Source organism: Gobio gobio, assembly GCF_949357685.1.
Source record: "Gobio gobio genome assembly, chromosome: 18".
Classification (NCBI taxonomy): domain Eukaryota; kingdom Metazoa; phylum Chordata; class Actinopteri; order Cypriniformes; family Gobionidae; genus Gobio; species Gobio gobio.
Window position 1 is genome coordinate 8,945,627 of NC_137111.1, and position 26,992 is coordinate 8,972,618.

At 38.6% G+C, this 26,992-nt stretch overlaps 2 protein-coding genes across 6 annotated transcripts in view; both read right to left on the reverse strand.

Annotated features, from left to right (window-relative positions):
- Nucleotides 1-26,992, reverse strand: part of LOC307142227 (tight junction-associated protein 1-like) — a 191,637-nt gene that overhangs the window by 77,500 nt on the left and 87,145 nt on the right. For all 5 annotated transcript variants that reach the window (XM_079842902.1, XM_079842904.1, XM_079842900.1 and 2 more), the window contains 3 exons: nt 21,343-21,403; nt 6,839-7,025; nt 3,764-3,792 (listed from right to left, as the gene is read on the reverse strand). In XM_079842902.1, the coding sequence (XP_079699028.1) occupies nt 3,764-3,792; nt 6,839-6,985 (176 nt within the window). In that variant the 5' untranslated portion in view covers nt 6,986-7,025; nt 21,343-21,403. The remainder of the gene's footprint in view (nt 1-3,763; nt 3,793-6,838; nt 7,026-21,342; nt 21,404-26,992) is intronic.
- LOC307142231 (uncharacterized protein) lies at nt 4,404-6,422 on the reverse strand. The gene has a single exon (XM_079842908.1). The coding sequence runs from the start codon at nt 6,407-6,409 to the stop codon at nt 5,555-5,557; it is 855 nt and encodes a 284-aa protein (XP_079699034.1). The 5' UTR covers nt 6,410-6,422; the 3' UTR covers nt 4,404-5,554.

Consider the following 26,992-nt stretch of genomic DNA (forward strand, 5'->3'; position numbering starts at 1 on the left):
TAGACTTGGACTGGAAGTTCTCTCGTCTAGTGTCCCTAAGGCGGCAAAAATTACTTCACTGAATCAGGAGAATTACACCTCACTGTTCCATGCACCTAAAAAGCAGAAGTACCTGTTTCAAAACCTAGTGAGCTTTTGTACATCCATAGGCTTCATATGCCTCAGCCAAAGTGAACCATCGGCCACGTGTGTCAACAGACTCGAGGAACGGATGGTGACATAATGCTACTATGTGTTGTTTACCTGCATACAACCAGTCTAAAAAACAAACAAACAAACATTGCACGTCCCGATGTTTGTGCAGGAAGTGCAGCGCTTCTGTTTTGCTGTTCACAGTACCGGGAGAGAGCTTGCATAAACTGCCGGTACCCTCATCAGTTCTTTTGGAGATAAACAGAAACTGTTGATTCACTCGCTCTCTCTCACACTGGGTCTCGCTCACTTACATAGTTTTATATATTTAGGGGTGAATTAAGGGTCATTGGGACAGTTTTTGAATCTCCGCCTTTTATAAGGCTTCTTTCTTGCCATAAATTAAAAACATCAGCTTAACACATAATACATATCTGTAATACTGAATATGTTACCTATCCATTTGAGGAGGAAACAAAGTTATATCATAATGAAAGGAGGTGTGACATACCCTTTTATGTAAACTGAGCCGAAACATTTTTTGGAAATATTTGGGTGATTGGGACACAACCTTTGGGTGATTGGGAGAGCACATCTTGTCATTGATTCCGGCTAGTATCAATGGCTAGTATAAGCATTGTTACGCAAATTAGTTCATACTTTGCAAAATTGCATTGTCTGTTCCTCATGACTCCCATGTTTATTTCTGTTAAAATTATTACTCAATGTTTATAAATCTGTCGACGACTCATACATTACAGTGAATTTTCTTCCCCCAAATTTCATTGAATGTATTTAATTCTTTCTCCCCGAATTTCATTGAACATTTAATTCTCCTCCCCACAATTTCACTGAACACATTTAATTCTCTTGCCCCAAATTTCATCATCATCATCATCTTCCGCTTATCCAGGGCCGGGTTGCGGGGGCAACAGCCTAAGCAGAGACTCCCAGACTTCCCTCTCTCTAGCCACTTCCTCCAGCTCTTCCAGGGGAACCCCGAGGCGTTCCCAGGCCAGCCGGGAGACATAATCCCTCCAGCGTGTCCTAGGTCTTCCCCGGGGTCTCCTCCCGGTGGGACGTGCCTGGAACACCTCCCTGGGAAGGCGTCCAGGAGGCATCCGAAATAGATGCCCGAGCCACCTCAGCTGGCTCCTCTCGATGTGGAGGAGCAACGGCTCTACTCTGAGCTCCTCCCGAGTGACCGAGCTTCTCACTCCATCTCTATCCCAGCCACACTGCGGAGAAAGCTCATTTCGGCCGCCTGTATCCGGGATCTTGTCCTTTCGGTCATGACCCACAGCTCATGACCATAGGTCAGAGTAGGAATGTAGATCGACCGGTAAATCGAGAGCTTTGCCTTACAGCTCAGCTCCTTCTTCACCACGACAGACCGGTACATCGACCGCATTACTGCAGAAGACTGTTATATCTCCCGTTCCATCCTTCCCTCACTCGTGAACAAGACCCCAAGATACCTGAACTCCTCCACTTGAGGCAGGAACTCTCCACCAACCTGAAGTGGGCAATCCACCCTTTTCTGACTGAGGGCCTCGGACTTGGAGGTGCTGATTCCAAATTTCACTGAAAACATTGAATTATCTTCCCCCAAATATCAGGGTAAATTGTCATAGTTAATATAGTGCATAAAACTTTGATGGTAACATGAATATGGAGTACTACTGCATTTTATTAATAAGCAAAGGCTTTAAGCACTGTCCCAATCACCCAAAACTATGCTGTCCCATTCACCCAAAATGTGTTTGGTTGGATGGGACAAAATAAAAACCACCTAATTCTGAAAACAGAAACATTATATTAACTGTATTTTACTTATTTTGCTGCAGTGATACATCATATTCATGTATCAATCAAAGGTTTGTGCAATATATTTGCCATGACAATTTTATGACCATATTATTAAAACTAGCAAAAGCTAAATGTTATTTTCCTCACCTCATGCGTTGCAGGGTCAACTTCCTTTTTTTTTTTTTGCTCCGCTCACTCATGTGATGCCACACCAAAGAGGGTGTGCAATTTTGATTATGCGGTCTCTTGATTATGTGAGACCAGCACGTTTTTAGCTGACCGGTTCCAGCCCGGAACCGCCTTTTCCGCATTGGAAATGTGCGGAACGGACATGGTTTTGAGAACCATGTCGGTGGAAAAGTGGTATCAGAGTGGTCAGATCCACAGGCAATCTTTTGCATGTCAGGGATTGTTGGAGAACTCTAGAGAGTAAATTATAACAGACTTGCAATGCTTTTTTTGTGATTTACAAAAAGCCTCAACAATAACCCACATTTGTTCGAGATTTCCACCCTGAGGGAGGAGGAAACACATGATGGAGAAACCCATCTTCAGACTACATCCACCGTTCAGCTCTCTCCACCCATCAAACAGACAACTAGGCCAATCAATACAACCGCCTGCCTGACCATGTCCTGCATGCTTCCGCTTGGAACCGCGAGAGAGATGGTGAAGGGAACACAGAGTCTGTTAGCAAATCCTACATGTGAGTAATCTAGCATGGGTCGCAATGGTGTGACGGAGCTATTTTTTTATACTGTGCCTTAGCTGTTAAGACTTCTTGAAAAGCTGTGCCTTTAAACTCATCCCTTTTAGTGCACTGCATGTCTCGCATTGTTTTTAGGCATATGGCATAAAAAATGTCTAGAGACTTCCACATTCTGCTTCATTCTGTTCTATAAAATTGTTAGGCATATGGCATTAAAAATGTCTAGAGACTTCCACATTCTGCTTCATTCTGTTCTATAAAATTGTTGTTTAGGTAACCAAACCAACTAGTTGAAATGTAAAAATATTTCCCTTTGCAAATCCCTAGAGTTTTCTCACTAGCACAACCTTTGTGCCGATGTTGAGGAGTGGCAACTCGAGGAACAGCTTTAAAAATTAGAATAACTTTAAAGATATACCAGATGTAAGGTGCTGACTATACAGCGTTAGTTCCAGTTGGAGAAAAGCAGCAACAAAGGGAACACAGAACAGGGAGAGAACATGAAAGCTAATGCAGTACATGGGGAAAAAATGGAGCAGAGGTTTTGGGAGCCCCTGAGTTGAAAGCAGAACCTCGTCACTGGTTATATGCACCTGCTTTTTGGTGTTTGAGCCTAAAAGCCTTGGAATCCCTGTAAGCCTGGAAAGAAGGCGAGATGTCGCTGATCAAAGTGGGTTCGACCTAGTACCCCAGTGAGCACCTGAGGTGTAGTGCATTGAAAAGAAGTCTGATGTCTTTAGAAGGTGGGCACTCTCTCTTATCCACAAGACCTCACGGCCACAGCTTGTCATTCTGACAGTCGCTGAGTTACCCCCATAAGCCAGGGACTTCTAGGCTAATCAGCTAGTGATCTCATACGAGCGTCTTCTCACATGAGTGGCTCTTGGCCAACCATGGCATACAATGTCAAGAGCCAATGAATACTGAGCTTTAGGGTCAGATTAGGTGGTTAATGCCACCTAACACTTCAATGCATTGTCATAAATAACACAAGGCTACTGGAACAAATGCAAATCTATTGTTGAGATCCGACTGACAATGGTGAAACAATGACAATTTTTTGAAGACTAAAATTAAAACATTACAATGAGGACAAAAAATAAATAAACTTACTTTATCCTGTCGGCATCTGATAAGGACTCCTACAAAGAAAGAGCATTCATTTAGTATTTGCAAACTGAACATCATCTTACACATAAAAAAAAAATTGTATATTACAATAAATATTGCTGTAATTTGTCTTTTTTATTCCAAGAGGGCAAACATAACATTTCCTCAAGACTTGAATGTGAACTGATCTTATGTGTGGCCGTAAAACAATTTCTAAATGGCAACGCTTCCTAAAACAAGTTTTTAGCCCACATTTAACTAGTGATAAAGCATATTATTACACACATAGGAAACCATTTTGATGGATAGTTTGGATACTTGGATAATTTTGTGCCTTCTAATTTCTTTCAAGTAAACATACGGTAAATAAACTCATTAAAAAAGACCTACATTGTGGCATGTATCAATTAAATATTACAGTTTTATTAATGACCTGTATGTGTTGGATAATTAATTTCATAATTGCGATAAAAAAGCAAGGGGGAAGCATTTGACATCATACTCTGTGCTTTCTGCCAAACAGGTCAATACACACATGCCTAGTGAAGCTATAAAATTGGTCTGACATCCTGTTTTTTCTGCCAGCTAAACGGCCCCATATCCCACAGAGCAGAAAATGGCAAAGCTTTTTTTTTTTATGTGTCTAATGTAGAGAAAAGTTATAAACAACCTGTTTCTTTAAAGACTAATTATGTATTTTGTTGTTGACGGATGATAATCTGTGACCCAAATAAAACAGCACAGAACAGAAGTTCATGAAACACTGTCGCAGAAGTGACGATTGGTGATGCGAGTTTTAGTAAACGCTCATATTTTGAGTCTGCTTTTTTAAATCATCAAGCTTCAAAATAGACAGAAAAAGTAGTCCATATCACTCGTGCACTATTCCAATAGTTTTGAAGTCACACAATGAGCTGCTATTCACTGATAGTCCTCCCTACCTCTCAGATCTCATTTGGGTGTGCACACATTCAAACTTTCCACATGGGAAAGTCACATCAAGTTTGATAATGACACAAAATTCCATTCATTCTGACGCATGTCGTCACTGAATACAGCATGGCAAGCTCCAATGCATGCAACTGCAAATAGGACTAGAAAAAAAGACCAATTATTGTATGACTTCAGAAGACTTGGAACTACAGTGCACACCCATATAAGTCACATGGACTACTTCTACTACGTCTTCACAGTCCACTTTTGTTGTATCGAACAAGTATTCTTCAAAATGTATCACAGAAGTAAATTTGTAGATCGACACAAGAAAATTACTGAATTTTCATTGGTAACACTATTTTAATAGTCCACTTTAGAGATTTTACTAACTATAAATAACTCTGCAACTACATTTCAACTAACTCTCATTAGAGGAATAGTAGACTTTCTGCTTAATATCTGCTAAGACTATTTGGATGCTCCCTGACAGACGTTCTACTGACTAGAAATAACATGTACATTTATTCTACTTACCTAAACTCGCACCTAACCTAAAAGTCTACTTCAGTCAACTAATACTCTAATGAGAGTTAGTTGACATGTAGTGGCAAAGTTACTTATAAGTAGTAGAATGTCTAAAGTGGACTATTGAAATAAAGCCTGAAATAAAAACCTTTTTTATTTTTTAGCAAACTATTCCTAAGAATAATAAATAAAAAAAAACATTATTTCAATATTAATCAGGCACAATTGTAGTAGAATGCGGTAGATAGGTTCTTCAATGCAAGAGTGGACTGTATATAGTACATTATATATTGTATAGTATATTGTATATTAGGTGGGGGTAAATAAATGTTCTCAATGACGTACCTTGATCTGTGATAATAAGGAAAAGGCAGTCACTTGTGATAAAGGTGTTTTCTCACCCTCCACACGAATGGTGGGAATCTCAACCTTTGGCAGCCCTGATTTATCCATATTGTCCTTTTGAAGGGCTCTGCTCTCTACATGGGGCAAATGGTGGAGTTGAGGCTGGTGTTGAACCCCCCGTGGAGCCCTGTCATCCCCTTCAGAATCATTGCTGACCCCCACCCGACTATAAATAGCGCCTTCGGCTTTAGGACGGGCCCCTTCCCGATGGGGATCTGCACGTTGCTTTTCTGACACTCTTTCTGGACTGTCCACTGAGATGTGCCATGTCTTAGGTCTTGCCTCTCTTGATTTCCTGCTGGCTCTGCTATGCTGGGTAGCCCATTCATCCCACGGTCTGCACCTCTCTTGCTTTTTGTCATAATGGTCCTTGAATTCGTAGTGTTGGGGATTATTGTGGTGTTTGGTTTGGTTCCCTTTTGAAGACATTGTTGACTCGGGAAGGTTCCCACGCAGCAACTTTAGATTGTCAGGGCTGAACACCCGATAGGTGATTTCATCCAGAAATTGGGAAAATTTGATCTTCTCCTCAAGAAGCTGCATCTTCCAATCCGGTGGCATAGAGCTGGGAGATGTAGACGACGTGGAAGTAGCACGTCCTGTGGGAGAGACTCGGATGCCCTTTTCCCTGTCCAAGGACATGCTTTTGGGTTTCCTGCTACGTCCACGACTTTTCTTGTGGTCTAGCATCTCTGCCGACTTAGACTTGCGCAGACTATCGGAGGAGTACACTCCCAACTGATGAGATTGCTTGAGGATGCCCTTGGGTGGATGGGCATGCATCACAGATGCTGCATGGGGTGGACGCTTTTCTTCCCTGGGTACAAATATCTCCGCCGTCTCTTTGAAGACCAAGGAGCGCTCCGCACTCCTGCTGGAGTGTGACGGGGAGCTACCTCGAATGCACTGTTGGGAGCCTTCCGAGGAGGAGAGATCGTCGTCAGCAGAGAGCGCCAGTAGGTCATCACTACGACTGATAAAGCGGTTCATTCTTTGTTGCCGGAGATGCTCGGGGGGAAGTCTCATGCGAAGAGAACCGTGGCTGAAGATTCGAGGTGGGGGAAGGACACTAAGTTCCAAACTAGACAGGCTCGAGACATCTAGTTCGCTGTCAGATGCTTGCGACCATACGGGTCTCTCAGGGCATTGTGGGTAAGGGCCTGTAAATCGTCTATGCTGCAAAATAGGTGCATGATTTCGGGGAAAAATTACCTGGCAGGGGTCAGGCTGTGCTGATGGCGCGGATGGCAAGGCACTCCCACTAACATCCTCTCGAAATACTGGGACAGTGTGGCGCGTCTCGCGGTGCTGCGGAGGTGCCTTTCGGTACGGTTTCCGGGAGGGAGCAGCACTCGTCATTCTGGTAGATCAGTGTGCTTCCATACACTGTCCGTTAGTCCTGCCGAGAGAAAAGCATGAGAATCCAAATAGCAGTAGCCTTCAGCCCTGTCCAGTGCAAAAAAGACAGTTCCTATCCTCTCTCTCTCTCTCTCGCTCTCTCCCCTGTGCCACCCTGCCTCTTCCTCCCTAAGCGGCAACGTCAAAAAAGCAGTTTGAATCAATAGGCTTTGATCAGCACCACTGGGCAGTTTAAAACACAACCACCAATAAAAAACAACTATGGATTTAACAGACAGCAGGAGTTGATACAGGGAAAATCAGGGGCAAAAAAAGCCTTAAACAACCACCAAACATCTGTCTATACTTCTACTGTGATTTGAGGTGTTTATCATAATCTGTGTGGTAAATTGAGGAAAGATGAGAATGGGAGAGGAAAGACAAAAATAGATACCGGATAAAGGGTGTTATAGACACAAATATATAGACACGAGCGAAGGAGGGAGGGGGAAAAGTGGACTCGTTCTAAAGTGAGTGATTGATTACATGTTGGAGTGTGTTTCCAATAGACAAACCGTTAAACCACTGCCTGCATGACTCTTATTGATCACAGGAAGCTATGTATAGAATAGGAAAAGTGGGTGTGCGGTTGGGATCCAATCACTTACTGAGGCACGTAGGGCTGACCCACCGTTCAAAATATACTCAGAAATTCTATTTAAACAATACTAGTTAGGCAAACTTGTAATACAGAGACAAACTAGTTTTCATAACTCAAGCTAATTAATTAATAATTACCAATTGTTTTTGGTTGTTTTGATCATTTAGAAATGTGATCCCAGGCTGCTAGAAATGTCTGTGGTACAGACTCACTCATTTATTGACTTTGGTAGAATACCATAACTAAAGCAAATTTTCTTATTACTTATTACTTACCGCATTTGCACGGGATAAGCCAAGCGTGTGATTATACTCAAATTTATCTCCCGGATATGATCTTGTTGTTATAGGTTTAGCTGTATGATATATCATAAACAGATGATGTTCCCTTACCACATGCTGTTATACATGTCATCCATCTCCATCTAATCATTCTTTTTGTTTTCACTCTTCTGATGGTTTTCAGCTTTCTCTTTCTGCAAATTCTACAGTAGTATGGTGTATAGTGACATGACCCAGCACCCAAAATACTATCAAAACACTCGCGAAAGATGGATGAAATGGTGCACAGGAAACAAAAACCTTGAAAAAAAATGATATACGACCACGCCAAATCCTGGCCAAATCAAAGAGATGCCGATTCACACAGGACTAATATTATCACAGGACCTCAGTGTCCGGCGAAAAATGATAAGTCATTTTCGGGGGAATTTACACTTTACAAAATTACAGACATGGCCGATTTGGGATTAAGATCACGGACAACTTCCGCAATTATTACAAATGACTAGAGGTCACCAGGTAATACTAACAGGGCTAAAGTCATCCTATGTTAATATTTGTAAATGTTTGTATCTAATCCTGTCCAAACAGTGCTAAAGTTATCCAGCAACACCATTATATTGTAAGATGAATCCACTGTGGGACTGCTAATGCACAGAGCTGCCAAAAAACGTCTGCCACAAAACAGCATTCTGTTTAAGCACTTGCAGTACCTAGGTGAAGAAAAATCCTTACCCTGTAGATCCAATTTTCACATATTTGGCCATTCGATATAATCTTGACTTGTGGTTGCTCGGGGCACTAAACACAAAACAACCTTGTGGGCAAGTCAGTTTGAGTCGGTCAAAGAAAGTAACATTTTAGATCACTCCCTTTTGCTTCATCACAGCAACCTGCATTGATGACGGTGGGCTCCCTGTAGTCAGAACGCCACATGGGTGCATAACACATGATAACAGGCCATGGTTAGCACTCAGATTATCTTCACTTCTTCCTGGGTCACACCTTTCCCTGCAGGAGGACAGCTTTCTTTATTGGTGTGGCTATTTTTAAAGCTCCTGACTGGTAAAATGGGAAAAATGAAGGGAGAATTGGCTGGTGTGTCACAGTGTGGTGCCAATAAGAAATCAATGGTGCTCCCTCCGCATGCTGCTAATGTGCTGCGGGGCACAGGCTGGGACACACATATACGCACACACACACGTGAGGGGGGTCACTGCCAAAATGCGCCACTTATTGGCAGGCTGATTTTCCCTCTTGACGTCAACCTCTACCCACAATGCACAAACACACCAGGCCTATACAACAATACACAGCAAACAGAAGTAAACGTGCTTGTAAAAGCGGACTCAAAAGACAGTTGACTTTAATCAGTAACCCCATCTGAACTGATAAAGTTTCACACAAAGTTCAACAAGATATTGAGCAGGCATCTTATCGCTCAGTTGAACTTTTGGTCTTAAGTTAAAGTGTACACAACACACACAGTTTCTGCCAGTCTCCTGTTAATCTTGAGTACATATAGAGTAGTATTGCATCCTTCATATCTCTGAAGACTCCGTTTTATCAGATTTATAAAAGGCCGATATGCTGTACCGATTCTTTTTTAAAACAGCCAAGTCGACGTTGACTAGTCGCTGATGACGTCATTAATGAACAAATAAGCCTGAACCTCGAGCTGAGACTCGGACGAGGGTTGACAGTGCTGCCCACAAGGCTATTGCTTCATGGGATGGGCATTTCAAACAAAAATAATATTCGATGATCGCTGGGAATTATTTGATTATTATTCGAAAATGTATATAGTTATAGTTAAAAAAGAGACAAAGCATTCAAAATAAAAATGTTTGAAGGTAGATTAGTGCCATCTGGTGGGAGTAAAAAAAGAAAACCGGATGTAATACCACATCTAGTTTTGACAACTAGATTCCTATATAACTATACAAAGTGGCTTATAAATTCTCTAGTGTTTTTAGACATAAATACTTATTTTTATTAAGGTGTGGATTTGGATTTATACTTAGACATTCTCAGACTTTAGATTTTATTTTTTTATGTTGATTTGAAGTGTCAGTTTTTGCATACATTTTATTACATTCAAACCTCAGAGAGGTTCATATATGTTCAAAACATTTTGAACATATAACATCAAAATTCAATAAAAATGTAACAAAACTTAACAGGTATGTTTTATCACAGCATAATAGATCTTATTTTAACCTCTTATTTGAGAATTTTGGTTACATTTTTACCACATTGATACTGCCACACCAGTTCATTTGTATGGGTATTATATTGTGGTTTGTGTGTGTGTCTCTTGAGTGTGTTTACATGAGTGTGTATTTGAGTGTGTGTGTCTGTTTTGAACTCTTGATGTTTTAGAGTGTAACCTCTTCCTTGCCGTTTGTTTTTTTTTACTGCAAATTGGCTGAATTATTGATTTAGTTTCAGACATTTGCAAAAATGTGCTCTGTGTTATAGTCGCACTATGTGTGTGTGTGTGTGTGTGTGTGTGTGTGTGGGGGGGGGGGGGGGGTTGTGTCTATTTTGCACTCTTGATATTTTATCAAGTCACCCCTACATTGCTGTGCGCTTTTTTTCTGGATCATGGCTGATCTGTGGTTTGCATCACCAAAAGATTCCCTGAGTTTTTGTATTTTTGCGTATTCCCCATTCATTTCCTATGTCGGTCATTTTTGACCGCGAAGGAGACAAATGTGACTATTTGTTTTCCAGACCCTTCAACATAAACAAATAATTTCCATGATTATTTTGTATGTTCACATAGCCAATGCGACAAAAGTCACCAAGTGTCATCCTAGGGTTGTGCCGATGGACGATATCATCACCATCGTGATGCCAAGCCCCCATTGCGAGTCTGGTTGTGAGTGCGAAGCACACTAAATCCTCTTCTATAGTTAAAAACTTTGCAGGGATTGCCCTGAAAATTAAATTGAGAATATAACTAATGCATATATTCTATTTTAAATGCTGTAGTCTATGCCAGATATAGCCTACATTTTGAAATAATAAACGAGGCTCAAACATCCATTTCAAGCATGCGTGTTTATTTTAGCGCTTCCGTCAGTGAAACACACCACAGCCTGTTAAATATTTAAACAATTATCATTAAATAATGGTAACCTAAAGAATATAAGAAAATTCAATATTATTTCAAACAAATTTCATAGAAAATAGTATTTATGTAAAGAGATGGTAAAATACAGATATAGTAAATTATACATTTGTATTAATTAAAAAAAACGACGATATCATCGTCCATCACGATGTTTTACTGTAAACATCGTCAACTGCCAATTTAGGAGACATCGCCCAACCCTATGTCATCCCATTCCGATGAAGAAAAAATTCAAAACGTAAAATGTTTTGGTCATTTTTGACCGAAGAGTACCAGAGGGTTAACTCAAACTCATATAAGGATTGTAATGTGCTGAAACATATGACATTGTCCCAAGTCGATTTTTAAAATAAGTTGGTTTTAGTTAGTTATTTGATGCTATAAAAACGGGGGTGTGACATTCTCTGAGTGAAGTAAGTCACTGAGGCACCAACAGACTTTTTTCGGAAGGAGACTGGAGTTTTAGCTTTAATTTCTACATTTTCATAACTTTATTATTATTATTATTATTATTATTGTTCATTTCACAGCGACATAATGAGTTGTTCTGCAGTAAACTGTACTAACAGATACTGTGGGTAGGTTTTGATATCGCGGCTCTACTTCCTGCTCTCTACTGCGCAGACTCAGGTCCCAAATCAGAGCAAGATGTCAGCACCATATTCGGACATTGGCGGCTTCAATTTGCAACAATGGAAGAGAGTGAATGGGCAATTTTTGATTTACAGTCTATGGTTACAATGCAGCAGCGCATTAATTAAGAACAGTGATTAACTTGTTTAAAACATACATTCACCCAATCAATATTGAGCATTTAAGATGGTATAATCAAACGTATCTTGAAGAAAAGTTAGTGAAATACTACCTTTTCCCCCACTATTTACTTTTTCATATTAAGGAGTGTAAATGGCAAAAAGTGCTCCTATGCCATCACCTACTGGTTATAGGGAGTCATTTTAACTGTTAGAGACGGAGCGTAAAAGTGGACTTCAAAGATTTATTATCCTGTTGTGCCCTCTTATAGGCCATGATCAGCGACTAGTCAACGTCAAGCCTAAACAATCATAGCAGAGCATTGAAGTCGACAAGCCTACTACCTAGCAACTTCCATACCTAAATATTCTGCCAGTAAAAATGACTTTTTCACAGACCATCAACAATTCAGAGAGAAAAAGAATTCATTCTGAGACAGAATAATACAACTGTGTTTTGGGAGATTCCAGCAGCTTGTCCTTTTTAAAACAGCTAAATCCAGATGAAAGGTTTCCTTGTACCTTCTAAATTTTACAAACGTTTAGGGCAAGAGGCCTGAAGCTTTTGTTGCTAGTCACGCAAGGGCTGAAAAGCAAATATCTAGTGTGACATTTCTGAAGTCTGCTATCAGGACAAAGCACCTCAATTCGTGAGATTTAAAAACAAATTTCATATCATGAGACAGTTGTTGGTAGGCCTGTCATGATACATTTTGCTGGACGATAAATTGGCCAAGAAATGATAGCGATAAACGATAATATTGTCGTTCTGAGACCATTTTCATCTAAAATAATGATAATGGCATAATAATGCAGATACACTTTTTCAAAGATCAATAAACTTTATTTCTAAAGACTATTTAACACTGAAAACGGAAAGCATTTTAAATATCCACAATAAATGAACAAAACAAAAACAAAAAAAAGCAATGGACTCTCAGTCTGTTAACAAAAAAATGCACTTGAATAAACTACTGGAAAACTGCAACGGATGATTGTGTTTTAGGTAGTGCAAATCGATTAATTCTGTAATTAATCACGATTAATACGTTTTTTAATGTTTTGATATTGTAATAATTTCAGTTACTCTCCAAATTAATGTAGAAACAATTTATGAACAGCATATTTTAAATATGTGTTGTATTGTCATGTTTTTATGAATGAAGGCCAGTATCACTGATAATGTCTCTATGAAACATTAATGACGTTACATTACAGTAATACAGTATACCTGAAAGCTACCAATTTCAACATTTATTAGGCTTCAAAAAACAACTTTTAATTTAAGTGAACTTAAAACAAACTCTACATAACCCCATTATAATAAATGTTATTTTTACCTGTGCCTAGACATATACAGAAATGTAATCGTTATCAAACAACTTTCTTAACTGCATAAATAATAAATAGAATATAGATTAATCACCAATAAAGCTACAATTTTCTCTGTTCCTGTTGTTCTTTCTCACGCGCTGTCCTGCGCATCTCATTTCCTCACAACTCTTTAAGTTCATTTAAGACGTTATTTAACTAATTTAAGACTTTAATATGAGAAAACTAAAAATTATCTGTGTTGTTGTTGTTATTGTTTGTTCATGAGCAAAAGAGAACTCGATGTGAGCAAGAGACTGACGCGAGTCTGTCTGTGCGTCGTGTGTGTGTGTGTGTGTGTGTGTCAGAGTGTCCCTCGATTAGCTGACATGAGACGCAGATGATGATGTGAACGCAATTGTACTAAATCGCGGAAGTGAACCGCTATTAATGACGTATGATTTGACCAAATGTGTGTTTGCGTGTGTTTCACTCATTTTTAGCGTGACTGAAGTACTGCAAGCAGAGAGCTGTAGATCTCATTTCTGCTCGTTTTCAGTGTTCTTTAGAGCATTTGCAGTACATTTGTGGCAGATAGACACAAATGCCCTTACGTACTGAAGCTTTGGAAACAAAACCAACGGTTAAAAAAACAAAAATATAAAAGTGACGTGAGCATTTTGCCGCCTTCACGCTCGCTGTCGTTACTAAGCAACCAGGTAAACAGCAGCTGCTGCTGCAAACGCACCCCGGTTCGGACCCAAATAATATAATATGAACACAGTCCAGTGGGGGCAAGGGGAGCAATCGAACTCGGGTTCGGTCCAGGCAATCGAACCAAGTGTGAAAGCACCCTAACAGCTACACAACTACTGTTCAATGGAAAAACTGAGCAAACTATGCCTCATTTCAACCAACAGGCGTCTCTGTTCTAACAGGCTCTGGTCTCAAAGGTGATTTCTAGTCTTTCAGAAGCGAATTAAAGCTGCTTTTCAGACACTTTTAAACATTGCACACCTTAAAAAGCATTACAGCTAAGCCTTCTATTTGTCATGTCAGAACTAATGACGGTGGGTGAGGGTTATAGCTCTATGTGAACAGAAGAGATGGAATTACAGCACATACTGACCTTCACACCATCACATGCCCACACAGATGCTGCATGGCTTCATTTCAGAGGAATCTGACATTGTGCGTGCAGATTGTACGCTTAATTAAGCTGCTGTAATTAAATCTTACAGTCCACCACAGATAAATCAGGTCTAAGTCAGATCCAATAGTGAATTTTGATATCAAAATTAGAAGTATTCTTAAAAACTCCTACAGAATTACAACTAGAACTGGGCACTTTTAATGAATATCAATAATTTATGTATTTATTAATATTTTGGTAGCGATGTAAAATTAACCTGCATTTTCGGTCCCTAAATAATCCACGTTTTGGTACTTTTTGTCCACTGTGTTTTCTAAAACATTCTCATATACAGTTGTTAGACTAGAGAGATCACACATTTTTCATGCACTGAATTTGTACACATTGAATATACATGCAATATTCAAATGTTGATAACTTAAATAACACCAGAATAATCCTCACATACATTACATACAGTGATATTTAGTATATAGGCAGCTCTACATTGCTAAATTTGATCATGTTTCATGTGTTTCGTAGATTCAGCTACAATATCTATGTTCTAGTTAAATATTTATGATACATTTTCAGAGTGTGAGATGCTGTTGTATGTAGTACCTGAAATTCGGAAAATTAAAACATTTTCTTTTTAATTCAATTTCTATGAAAAGGTTTCCCACAAATTCTGTGTTGTGCATTTTCTGGTAATCAAATGAAGACATAAAACATTAATTTATCTTTTAACTTAATTAAACTAACTTTTTTTGTCAAACAAAGTGCTGCACAACTGAGCTTTAAACTGTTCAAATTAAAACATGGAAGAAAAATTGTGATTTATTACTTTAAAATCTAAGCTTTGATCATTTATTATTATTATATTAATGTTAGTATTATTACACTGACACATACCTGTATCTACTGTACAACAGTAATATATTTGTCAAGTTGACCGAACTTTTATTTTGATGGGTTGCCATGAATGCCTTTGAGTTTCTGTGCGTTTATGACATGATGGTAGTTTTTCTCAAATTAAACGGTAAAATGCTGATGGCAGCATCAGAATGTTAAATTAAACTGCGCGTCAGCACCATTCATTCACACAGAGACATGCAGGACATGCAGGATTCGTATTTAAATAGTCTATTTGCAGTTTAATAGTCACAGACACTAGAATCACCAAATGCGTTCTCAGGTGCCGAAACTTGGTACAGATTGATTGAATGTGAATCGGTACTCTTTGGTACCGACATAATTTGGTCGGTGTCCTTAAAAGTTCAGTACCCAACTCTACCCTCAAGCCATCCTAGGTGTATATGACTTTCTTCTTTGAGTTATATAAAAAAATATTTAAGCCCAAAATAGTGCATCCATCCATCATTAAAAAGTAATCCATACAGCTCCAGGGGGTTAATAAAGGCCTTCTGTAGTGAAGCGATTAGGGATGCTCATTTCGGTTAATTTTCCTGACCGACAACCCCCGCTCATTATCCGTTATTACCCGTTAACTGATAAGATTATAATATTGATTTGGCATTAAATAAAAATACAATTGACGAGTGTCTGTGACCCGTTAAAAAGACACTTTTTTTCACTGGTTTATTTTACTGTGCAAACCGCAGCATTCAGAACAGCTCAACTACAGAACCTGGATTCACATTTTCACGCACGTGCTGCGTTTCTGACAACAGAGAAAAACTGAATAAAATATAAATAAAAAGCATAAAATAAATAGGCCTACACTAAATATTTTTCACTTCAATAATTACCAAGTTAAGATGACAAAACGAAAATACACTGAATCCGTTTGAAGCTTTGAAGAACTGGAATAGTTTTTTTCATCAAATAAAAATAGCAGGCCTACCTCAATCCACAGCTTGACTGTTATTTTGTTTTTTTAAACTAACATGTCTAAGTGATGTGGGTTAGTCTGGAGCGCAGCCTGTTGACAGTTAGACCCGCAGCAGAAAACAACCTCTCAAGCCTTGTTTGTACTTTCGTCTGTCTCCGCAGCGCGAGCCTCCGCTGACTACGCGCGCGCCATGTCCATTTGGGGACGTGTTTATACTCGACGCGCTCGCCATTGTGCTATTCTTTGCAACGACAGAGGGCGAGTCTGAGTAATTGTTCTATAAACCATCAGGAAACAGCGGCGAGAAGAACATGTGACAATGTTTACTTTAGTAAACTTCACCAAAACACACTACGAAAAATCTTTAACAAAGCTTCAGATGGCACTGGTGCCGGGAATACAGAGATAACGCCTCGCTAGAGTGGCCAGCCTTGGGAAGCGCCTTTCATTTGCCTTCCACCAGTCAGGAGCTTGTACTACTACCGTATTTTAATACAGTGTAGCATATTTTGCAAGTAACTTCTTCGCCCTTTCTGTCGAAATGGTGCCACACAGTAAGCGGCCTACTACTCCATTGTTTCATTTTGCGAAATATGTCTGCATAGACACGTGTGGTTGCACGTATCGACGCACCCCGTGAGTTAACAAATACAGCATATTTTTCTTTAACCATGCAGCAAAAAAAACAACTTTTAAACCGTTTAACTGATTGTATTAATCGGTCAAAATTCGTACTTTTGGTTAACGGTTAAACGGTCAATATGAGCATCCTAGAAGCGATGCATTTTGAAAAAGAACGAAAAAAAAAAATTATATTTAAAACTTTATGAACTATAAATCACTGTGTTGTTCATTTGAAAAAAGCCGGGAAAAACAGTGAGGACTCGGAGTCAGAGAGAAAATGGGCAACCTGTTTGACGGCATACCAAGCCTGCAGAGCTCCTGTGAGAAACTAAAGCCTCCGCGCCTCGGTCGCCCCCCGGTGGCCGGTCCCAGTATAGCTCCTAAACCCCACCCCTCCATGTATTTGAATGGAGAGCGAGACACACTAAACAATTCAATTACACTTCAAATAATTGTTTCCTAAAGTTGGTTTCTGTCATTTTAGGCAGTTTTTATCACGATGATTTCATTTCAAGTGTTCGTTTTTTAAATAAGTTTAGTTTTAGTGAGTTATGTGATGCTATAAAAACGGGGGGTGTGATGTCATGATTGACAGCGGAGATTGACGGCTTCTCTGAGTGAACTTGTCACTGGGGCACTAACAGACTTTTTTCGGGATTTTAGAGAGGAGATTGGAGCTTTAGCTTTAATTTCTACATTTCTATAACTGTTTATTTCACACCAACATAATGAATTGTTCTGCATCTGTGAGAGTGTGGGCGGGCTTTTGATAATCGCGCCTCTACTTCCTGCTCTCTACTGCGCAGACTCGGTCCCGAGATGTCAGCGCCGTGAGCAGGCCTACGAAAGCTTCAACTATGGTCAGCGGAAGTCAATGAAGTCGCGTCGTCCATATTTTTTTACGGTCTATGCGGCATACACAGTCAGACACAGAGCAGTGCAGAAGAAGGCAATCTGGGCTTTGGAGCATGAGATGGATATAAATGAAAGAAGATACGCTACCCGCTGGCGAAAATCCTCTCAGTTGGTGGCAAAATCATGCGGTATAACGTTATTTGTATCCACATATTGCGCAGCTGGCAAAGACATTCTTGATCATACCCCAGCAAAAACGCTCCACACTCGCTGCAGGTCAAGTTGACTGTTTGGTGTTTTTGACGAACAATATGTAGATGTTAAGTGAGTGGAAATTAATTGTTTCTGAATGTCAGTTTGCTATTTTGTGTTCACGTTACGTTGTGTGTTGAAGCGTGTTTTCTCAGGTTACTGATGCACTTGCAGTTTTATGCACTTTTGTTACCTAATTTTCCTTACATGCTCATTAATGAAATTATATTTTATTTAATAACAATTGTTTGAAAAGTCAATGCACTGTAAAAAGTGAATGTCATTTAATTTCAATAAAAGACATGATGCTTGATTTGGTTTGGATTTGCTTGTTGTGCTCGCTTGCGCCCGCTTGTGGGCATAGGAGACAACTTTTTCCCTCTAACATTAAGTATTGCCTTTAGAATTGGAATATAATTTGAATTTTTATCATATTTAAGAAAGAATTTCAAATGTAGCTTTTCAGCCATTTTGACAGCCCTACCTCACACGTCAGGTCAAAGGTCACCCTTCCGCCAGAAATCAACACTCTCGTGAACGTGAGTAAGGCAGCTAGTGATTTTTAAATATGGATATTTTTCTTTAAAAAAAAAAAACATCGCTTCAGTTTTCAGTTCAATGAGTTAATGCCATTAAAAAGCTGGGAAGAGCCAGGATGTTATGGATAAGTCTGCAGTCTGCATTTTTTGTGGCCACTGAGCCAATGTGACGCCCATTCCTGGCACCCCACACACTTCCTCTTACTGTTGCTTCAGACAGAGATCGTTCTCAGTTCCCTGATGACTTGCATATCAGATGATACAGACCTAGCAAAACAGCCTGGTTACATAAATGTGTCATCCTGTGGGCCAAGAGTTGTGTTGTACCTTGTCTGGTTTAAAGTCATGAAACATGAAAATGGTGTTCACAACCCATTTTAACTCTGCTAATAATTGTGGTCCCCCTTTATTTAAAGGGCCAGATTTACTAACAGCTTGTGCCAGAGCAAACCCTCTTTTCTGGTAAAAAAACTACTGTCAGGATTTACTAAAGACACGCAGTTAAAAATGAGCATTAAAAAGGCGTGGAGTTATTTTTGCGGCTCACCTTATTGCATATGCATTTGTAGTGTAAGAGTTTAAGGGAAGGGTCAAAAGTGTAACTATATATGTTTTTTCTATCCCGGTGGGGACTTCAACCTGAATGCACACTGACTCATGGGGACTCGTGTCAGCCTCAATTTAGGTCCCCGTGAGGAAACAAACTTATAAGTCATACAGAATGAGTTTTTTGAAAATGTAAAAAGGTAGAAAGTTTTGTGTGATGGGTAGGTTTAGGGGTAGGGTTAGTGTAAGGGGGGAGAATATACAATTTGTTCAGTATAAAATCCATTACGTCTATGAAGAGTGAACCAGACGTGTGTTTGTGTATGTGGGAAAGTAGCACCTGTATTTTGCCATGGACAACAATCAAATATGAACTACAGTTTGCCGAACTGAATTGTGGGTTCCGTTGCGTTGCGTCGCGTCACTGGCGTTGCTCGTGGCAGAAGTTGAAATATTTTCAACTTTTCAAACACAAACGCAGTCGTCAGCCAATCAGATCGCCCATGCAAATGTCCTAGCGTAGACACTAGCCAATTACATGCATGCAACATCAGAAAAGTAATGTGATTGGCTGTTGTCACTATGACGGTTGTCAAGCATTGATGCAGAGTAAGAGCCCGGCTGGAAAAACGCCTTTGAACTACCATTGGTCCATGGCGATTATGTAACAGGTAGGTGTGGCTCTGAGGCTCCGCCTTCTTTCACATAGAAATCTTCTCGATTTCATTTTTTCGGTTTAGTCCGTTGAGGTCAGGCGTCTGCCAGTGAAAACATGAACACACTGAAGAGCTGCTTTATAGTAGAAAAGTATTTCTAATTAAAAGAGACACTGTATTTTCATGTTTAATACAGTAAAGCTGCATGGTTTATTTTTAAATGTATTGTATAAAATGTATAAATAAACGTGATGTGACTTTACTAGAGTGCCAAGTTGCAAAGCTTGTGTAAACAAATCTAAATCGCTATGATCAGATGCTTTCTTAACCGCTGTTTTCTCACCACTGTCATTTTTGTTGTTTATTTTGTAATTGAGAGGAAAGCGAGCAGCACATTTACATATTCATCTAACCGTCGCTCTCAGCAGTGTGGGCGGTGTCGGGATGTTCGCTAACAGTTAGGGTTGGGCCGACATCATGATGGGCCGACATCGTGATGCCACGCCCCCTGTTGCGAGTCTTGCGAGTGTGACACACTAATCCTAGTCTCTTCTAAAGTTAACCTAAAAACTTTGCAGGGATTGCTCTGCAAATTAAATTGAGAATATAACTAATGCATATATGCCATTTTAAATACTGTAGTCTATGCCAGAGACGTGACGTGTTAGTCCGTGAAAATAGCGTGTCAGACAGGCTACACAAATATTGTGTATTCAAATATTTAATTTTGTACAAGAAAACGGTCCTTATTAATGAATTATTATAGTGTCTCAGGAAATCTTAATCATTGTCCCATAGCTCTTCTGTGGCTCCTGCAAGGTTTAAGATAAACCCAGTCTTCAGCGAACGTCAAATAACTTTTGTCTGGTTAATACTTTCAGACAATTTGCCATAATGTCAAATCAAATGAAAGACTGAAGGTGATTCTGATAACACACATTTATTAAAACACAGAAGAACAACAAATCAAGAACAAGAAAACGGGAAAAACACTTAGACCGAAACTTGGAATTTACATTTCACTTATAATTAGCAGCACGATTAACTTTTTGTTGTGCAAAGCATAGGCTACAAAATAAATCATGTTATTGAAATATTGTAAAGTGGTCATATGAACTACACGAATGAACGTTTAAAAAGTAACATGCTAAATCAAAATTGAATAGCTCCGTAACGGATTGTGAAAAGTGCATGCAACCTATTGGAAAGGCCGGATGAGTCATTAGTTGGGTTAGTAAAATAAGGAAAAAAATAGTTTTTAAGTAGAAAATACTATGTATGTAAAGAGATATAGTAAAATATATCCTTCAACATGATATCGTCCATCGCGATGTTTTACTGTAAACATCATCAACTGCCAATTTAGGGGACATCGCACAACCCTACTAACAGTAGGCCATTGGTCACAATTTTTTTTTGACCCCAGAAGAACAAAAAAAGAGCTTTGCACAAGCATATTGGGGCCTTTAGGTAATGTAACAGACAGCAAGGTGTGAAAGACAGTCAGAAAGAGTTCATGGGTAAAAGGGAAAGACATCAACTTTGTTGAGAAAAAAAAAACACTTCCTTTCTGGGTCAGACAAATCTCAATCTCTTTCATCATTCCTGATCTAAAGATGACTGTAAGAGAACATCATGAGACACAACTGTGTATCACAAGAGAGCTCTGTGCAGACAAGTCATCTTCCAATTAGAGCTATTTCTGGAGGCTGATTGTCAGCTATGCAAGGCAAGGATCCACAAACACAACAAATTATTTAGATAGTGTGTTTTCATACCCGAAACTGGAGTTGGTTTCAGTGGTGTCCTCATTCACAGGTTCTCAGGCCCTGAGCGTCTCTGAAACACACATTTGCTTGGGTTACTGAAATGCGAATTGTCACAGTATTGCAACATGATCCATGAAGAGAAAGATTTAAAATAAATATCAGCAGCAAAACCGGAGAAGACCTGAATCTAATCCAGGTTGTCTGGTAAGAAAATCCTGACGTGCATGTAAATAATAGAGAGAAATGTGTTTATACCCCAAGAGGTTATACAGGGAAGAAAAGCCAGTAAACATAAATACAATATGCATGGAATTTCTGACAACCGACAGTTGAGATATTAATGCAAAATGCACCACAATAGTTAATGAAACTGCTCTAAAATTAATTAAAACGTTTGATTTTTTATCTTCAATCAGGTGAACTCCTGATTTCAACCCAACAGCCCATCCATCAAATCAGATTTAAAACGTTTATTGCAAAAAGTGAAATCTAGAGAAAAAAAATTATGCTAAGAATGTTTTTGAGTGACAAAATAAATGGATTAAATCACATTGATTTATTGAAACAGACAGTTTGAACTCATTGGCAGAAATGAATCTCTAATGCAGTTTTTCGCTACAGAAACAACAGTTGCATGCATAAGCCTGAAACAATCAAGATTCCAACTCAAAAGTGAAAAATAGGGGATGGTATGAATGTAAAACATCTCATCAGCACGTGGTTTATAAATTCATAAACTTTGTCTGTAAACTCCAAGTGAACTCCTGTTTTTTGTCTGCCACGAGACACATCAGACGTTATATTAATATTAATAATATCAGTCTGTGCATTCACTCACGGCCTTCTCAGACATCACCTCATTCAGTCACAACTCAAAGCAATTGTTCTTCCTTTGCCTAATTAACACACAGGCTGCTCATTAGCAGCCGTCTCCGACAGCCTCCTCCCTCACAGTTACCACAGCAGAATAATGAACTCCTGCACTGCAGACACACTGTGTGCAAAAATGAACGACATTAGAGTCATTACAGTGAATGACTGTATAGAGTGTCAGGTCACTGAAAAAGGGGCAATTGGGTTATACATTACAGAAGGTAAAGCCTGTCATTAGAATGATAAGTATTACGTGCTCAGGGTAATAAGCAATAAGATAAGTTTAGATTGAGGACACTGCACCATGGTAGAGAATAACAATATTTTTAATGTCATCAAACATAACAAAAGGAAGTACAATATGGAATTTAACCCCCTCGAGTCGGCCGTCGCGCCGGTGCGATCGACTGGCTTTTTTTCTTATCAGTGCCAAAGAGACTCAAATAACTCGATTATATAAAAATATATATTCTTAAGAACATCATCACCTAAAATTAAACTCCATAAAGGTGTACAATATTGCTTGATTTCAATCTTTGAATTAAATTAGAATAAAGATACAAATGAAATAAAGAGAAAAAGTTTAACACTAGTTTTCAGATACTACAGGAACTGAATAATCAAATGTAAAATAACACTGGATAGTCTTTTAGTCCTCTATAAATAAATACATAAGCTTTTGATACTGATTCCTTTTTAAATATGGATATTTTTCTTACACAAATGCACCTCTTCACTTCAGAAGGCCTTTATTAACCCCCGGAGCCGTGTGGAGCAGTTATATGATGGATAGATGCACTTTTATGGACTTCAAAAATGACCCAACAATTCACTGCCACTATAAAGCTTTGAAGAGCCAGGACATTTTTAATATAACTCCGATTGTATTCGTCTGAAAGAAGTATGTCATATACACCTAGGATGAGTAAATCATGGGCTAATTTTTATTTTCAGGTGAACTAACCCTTTAAAATCGCTTAAACTTTTAAATTGGTAAGACTTAAGAAGTCGTACAAATTACAAACTTTTGCAACACTGGTCCGATTGTGCAAGTGCCAATTGACCTATCGGTAAGCCCCGCCCCCCTTAGTTACTGTTGTTAACTCGGACAAACAAACAGAGTTGCTATATCTTACAATGACAGTTGTCAGTGTGAAAACCTTATCCCAAGATGTTTTTGGACACAGAATGTAGCGTATATCCCGTCCGAATGATGGCCAAAATGTACTGATGGTTTATCAAGTTTATTATGTCATTTTTCGTCCCAAAAAATCATCGTAAGAGCTGAACAAACAAAGCATAAGAAGTGCGCATTAACGTCTCATTCACAAACTCTCTCTCTCCGTTGCATTACCATTAACATACACAGCAAATTACACAAAAACACAAATACAACTAACAGTAAACAAACATATACACAGAGCTTATGACTTTTCGAGGGTGCAGTTAATAACTGGTAAACTTTGTATCTGCAAAACAACTCCGATAAACTGCGAGTGCGAGCTCTTCCTTTTACTATAATTCCCATCAAAATAGGAGACCTCCTTAGTCGGACAGATAATGTAGACCTTAAACTTATCTAAAATTAAATTAATTTACACATAACCAGTTTAATATGGAGAGGCACTGAAATGTAGACCTTCGTGTTTTTGACCTACAGTGTTACATGACGTGAGAACAGTTGGTTATTTCGGTTTGTATGTTAGCAGGGACTTTAATCGTAACTTAACGAGAGTATGACAACCAGAAAATCCTCTCAGCATCCCTGGAATCAGTGTTACAGTACCTCAGGCACGACGTTTTAGCATTTTTGTAGCATAAACACCATCAAACCGATGAGAGCTTCGGATTTTCCAATGCATCTCTATGGCGCTGAAACCTAAAGATGTCCGAGTTCCGGTCCCAGCGCAACTGATACTCAACTGCTATTGGCTCATCTGCGTTCGAGGGGAGGGGCTTACCGAAAGGTCAATTGCGTCAAATGTCCAACTCCCGAAACGCGGGAGTCAGGTATCGTCGTCCTCAGTGCGTGCTTGACGCTTGCCTTGCACAACCCATTTTGAGAGAGAGAGAGAGAGAGAGAGAGAGAGAGAGAGAGAGAGAGAGAGAGAGAGAGAGAGAGAGAGAGAGAGAGAGAGAGAGAGAGAGAGAGAGAGAGAGAGAGAAGCGAGAGAAAACATTGTCTCGCAGAACGTTTTAAAATGACTGATTTGATCGTATTGATCTGTGTGGATTCGTTTACCCATGCAACCTACACGATAAAGTGAATGAATGTTTGCGGGAATTTCCTGCATTATAAGTGCGAGACCTGCGAGAATGATTCAAATTAAGCGCAATACCCACGCCGAAATTCGAGATAACATTTGACACTTTTTTGCATTTGACACTTTCACTAGATATTTAATCAGCGTATGAACTCATAACCTTGGCACAGTGCCATGAAACGCTGTTGCAATGGCAAAACATTCTGAATGTAATTACATTTTCATCAACGAGACTGTAAATTACCCCTAGAGATGTTTTCAACTGTCAACTGGAAAACATTTGCTCTCCCTGACCTGAAAGCATGCAATATTAAAGTACTGTTATAGAGGTGTTTTTTTTCCCGTCTGCTGTGGATGAGAATGCCTCTCCACAAGATATGGCCGAGAATATCAAACTAGAGGCCCGTGGCAGTTAGCCATCCATGACAGTCAGCTGCTGCTGCTGCTGCGATACTGAGCCCCATTCACCTCCACTTCCCTCAAACACTGGGTTTATCTCCTAATAAGAGACAACCGCTGAACAAAACCGCTCTTATGTGTCGTCATGGCTCAGACCACTATTTTGTTTATTAATAAATGACCCTGGTCTTGTGTACTAATCAAGTTCAAAGTATTCTCAAGAAAATGTTAGTTTAATAACAGTTCATTAAAAATGAAAAACACTTTCCCTGTCTCAGGAAAAAAAAAAAATTGTGCTGGCGTAACCTAGGCCGAAGGGAAGTAAAGTTTTAACTGATAATGTCACGGCATAACATGCTTTTAGCCCCTCACAATCCAGCCTAATCCTGTCTTTAATATTTCCACAAGGAAACATGTCAAATTTTTGAAATTAAATGTCTTTTAACAGCACAGAAACATGTTATAGTGTACACTACTGTTCAAAAGTTTGGGGTCAGTAAGATTATATTTTTATTAAGAAATTAATACTTTGATTAATTAAGGTAGCAGTAAATTGATCAGAAGTAACTGTAATGATTTCTACATTTTTCAAATAAATGCCTTTCTTAATTCTCATTCTAATCCTGAATAATATGCATCACAGTTTCCACAAACATATATAGTAGCACAATTGTTTTCAACAATAATGATAAGAAGAAATGTTTCTTTCTGGGCAAGTTACTGAAAAATAGTAGTTAGTTACAGTTACTAGTTACTTCTTTTAAAATAATTACTTTACCAATTACTGTATATCAAAAGTAATTAGTATCTAGGGAAAGTAACTGTTAAGTTACTTTCATGTCTGCTTTTTAAATGTAAATATGAACAGTACTGAACAGTCAAACACATTAAACATACTTTTTCATTCAACATTTCAGGCGAAACTGGACAAGTGTAAATGCATCTGGTTGTTAAAGCCCTAGGAGTCGGAGCTGTTTTGGGGCCCTTTAGAAGTTGACATGCTCTTACATTTGTGCTTTTTTCAGTTGCTTATAATCATATTAATGGCAAAAGTGTAATTACACTGTATTCAGCACAAACTGGGCTACCATAATATCTAAGCAACATGCATGTGCATTAGGGGTGTAACGGTACACAAAACTGACGGTTCGGTACGTACCTCGGTTTTGAAGTCACGGTTCGGTACGGGTTCGGTACAGCAGTTTTAAAAAATGGCTATTTTATTTATTTTTTATTAAACAGTGGTTTACTGAAAAAATTGTGTCTGTCCTTAAACTAATTCAATTATAACTAAAAGTTTCTTAAAGATAATGCTGTAAACTATATAGGGAGCCCTTACTTGCACATTATTACTATAATATTAAAGGTTAACAACAGAGCCCAAACTATAAGCCTATATCCAGCTGATATTCATGTTTAGTTATAGGATAATCAACACTCAAATAACACATTGTGTGCAAACATGTAAACTTCACATAAGGCAGTTTTTGCATTAACTCCTAAATCTAAATTATAAAATTATGTTTTTTTCTCCAATTCGTTGTAGGAATATAATCATTAACACAGTGACTGTCATTTTCATGACAGATTTATCTAAACATAGCATTAAATAATCAAGACATCACTAACAGGTTAAGTAGAATTAATATATATATATATATATATATATATATATATATATATATATATATATATATATATATATATATATATATATATATATATATATATATATATATATATATATATATATATATATATATATATATATATATATATATATATATATATATATATATATATATATATATATATATATATATATATATATATATATATATATATATATATATATATATATATATATATATAGGCTAATATAGTGCATATATTTAGTGAAAGAGTTGATTTCTCTAGTGAATTAACAGCTGTGGACACTGAATGACTCTGAGGTAAATGATGCGTGACATTGTTTACAAGCTGTTTGACGTCTTTTCGCGGTTGAAACACTGATTGAGCAATTACACGACATATGATACGTTTCAGTAAGTGTTATCCTCAACATACCATAAGATATTAATTCATGTTTATTCTTCATGAAGAGATGATCGCGTTCACTCGCG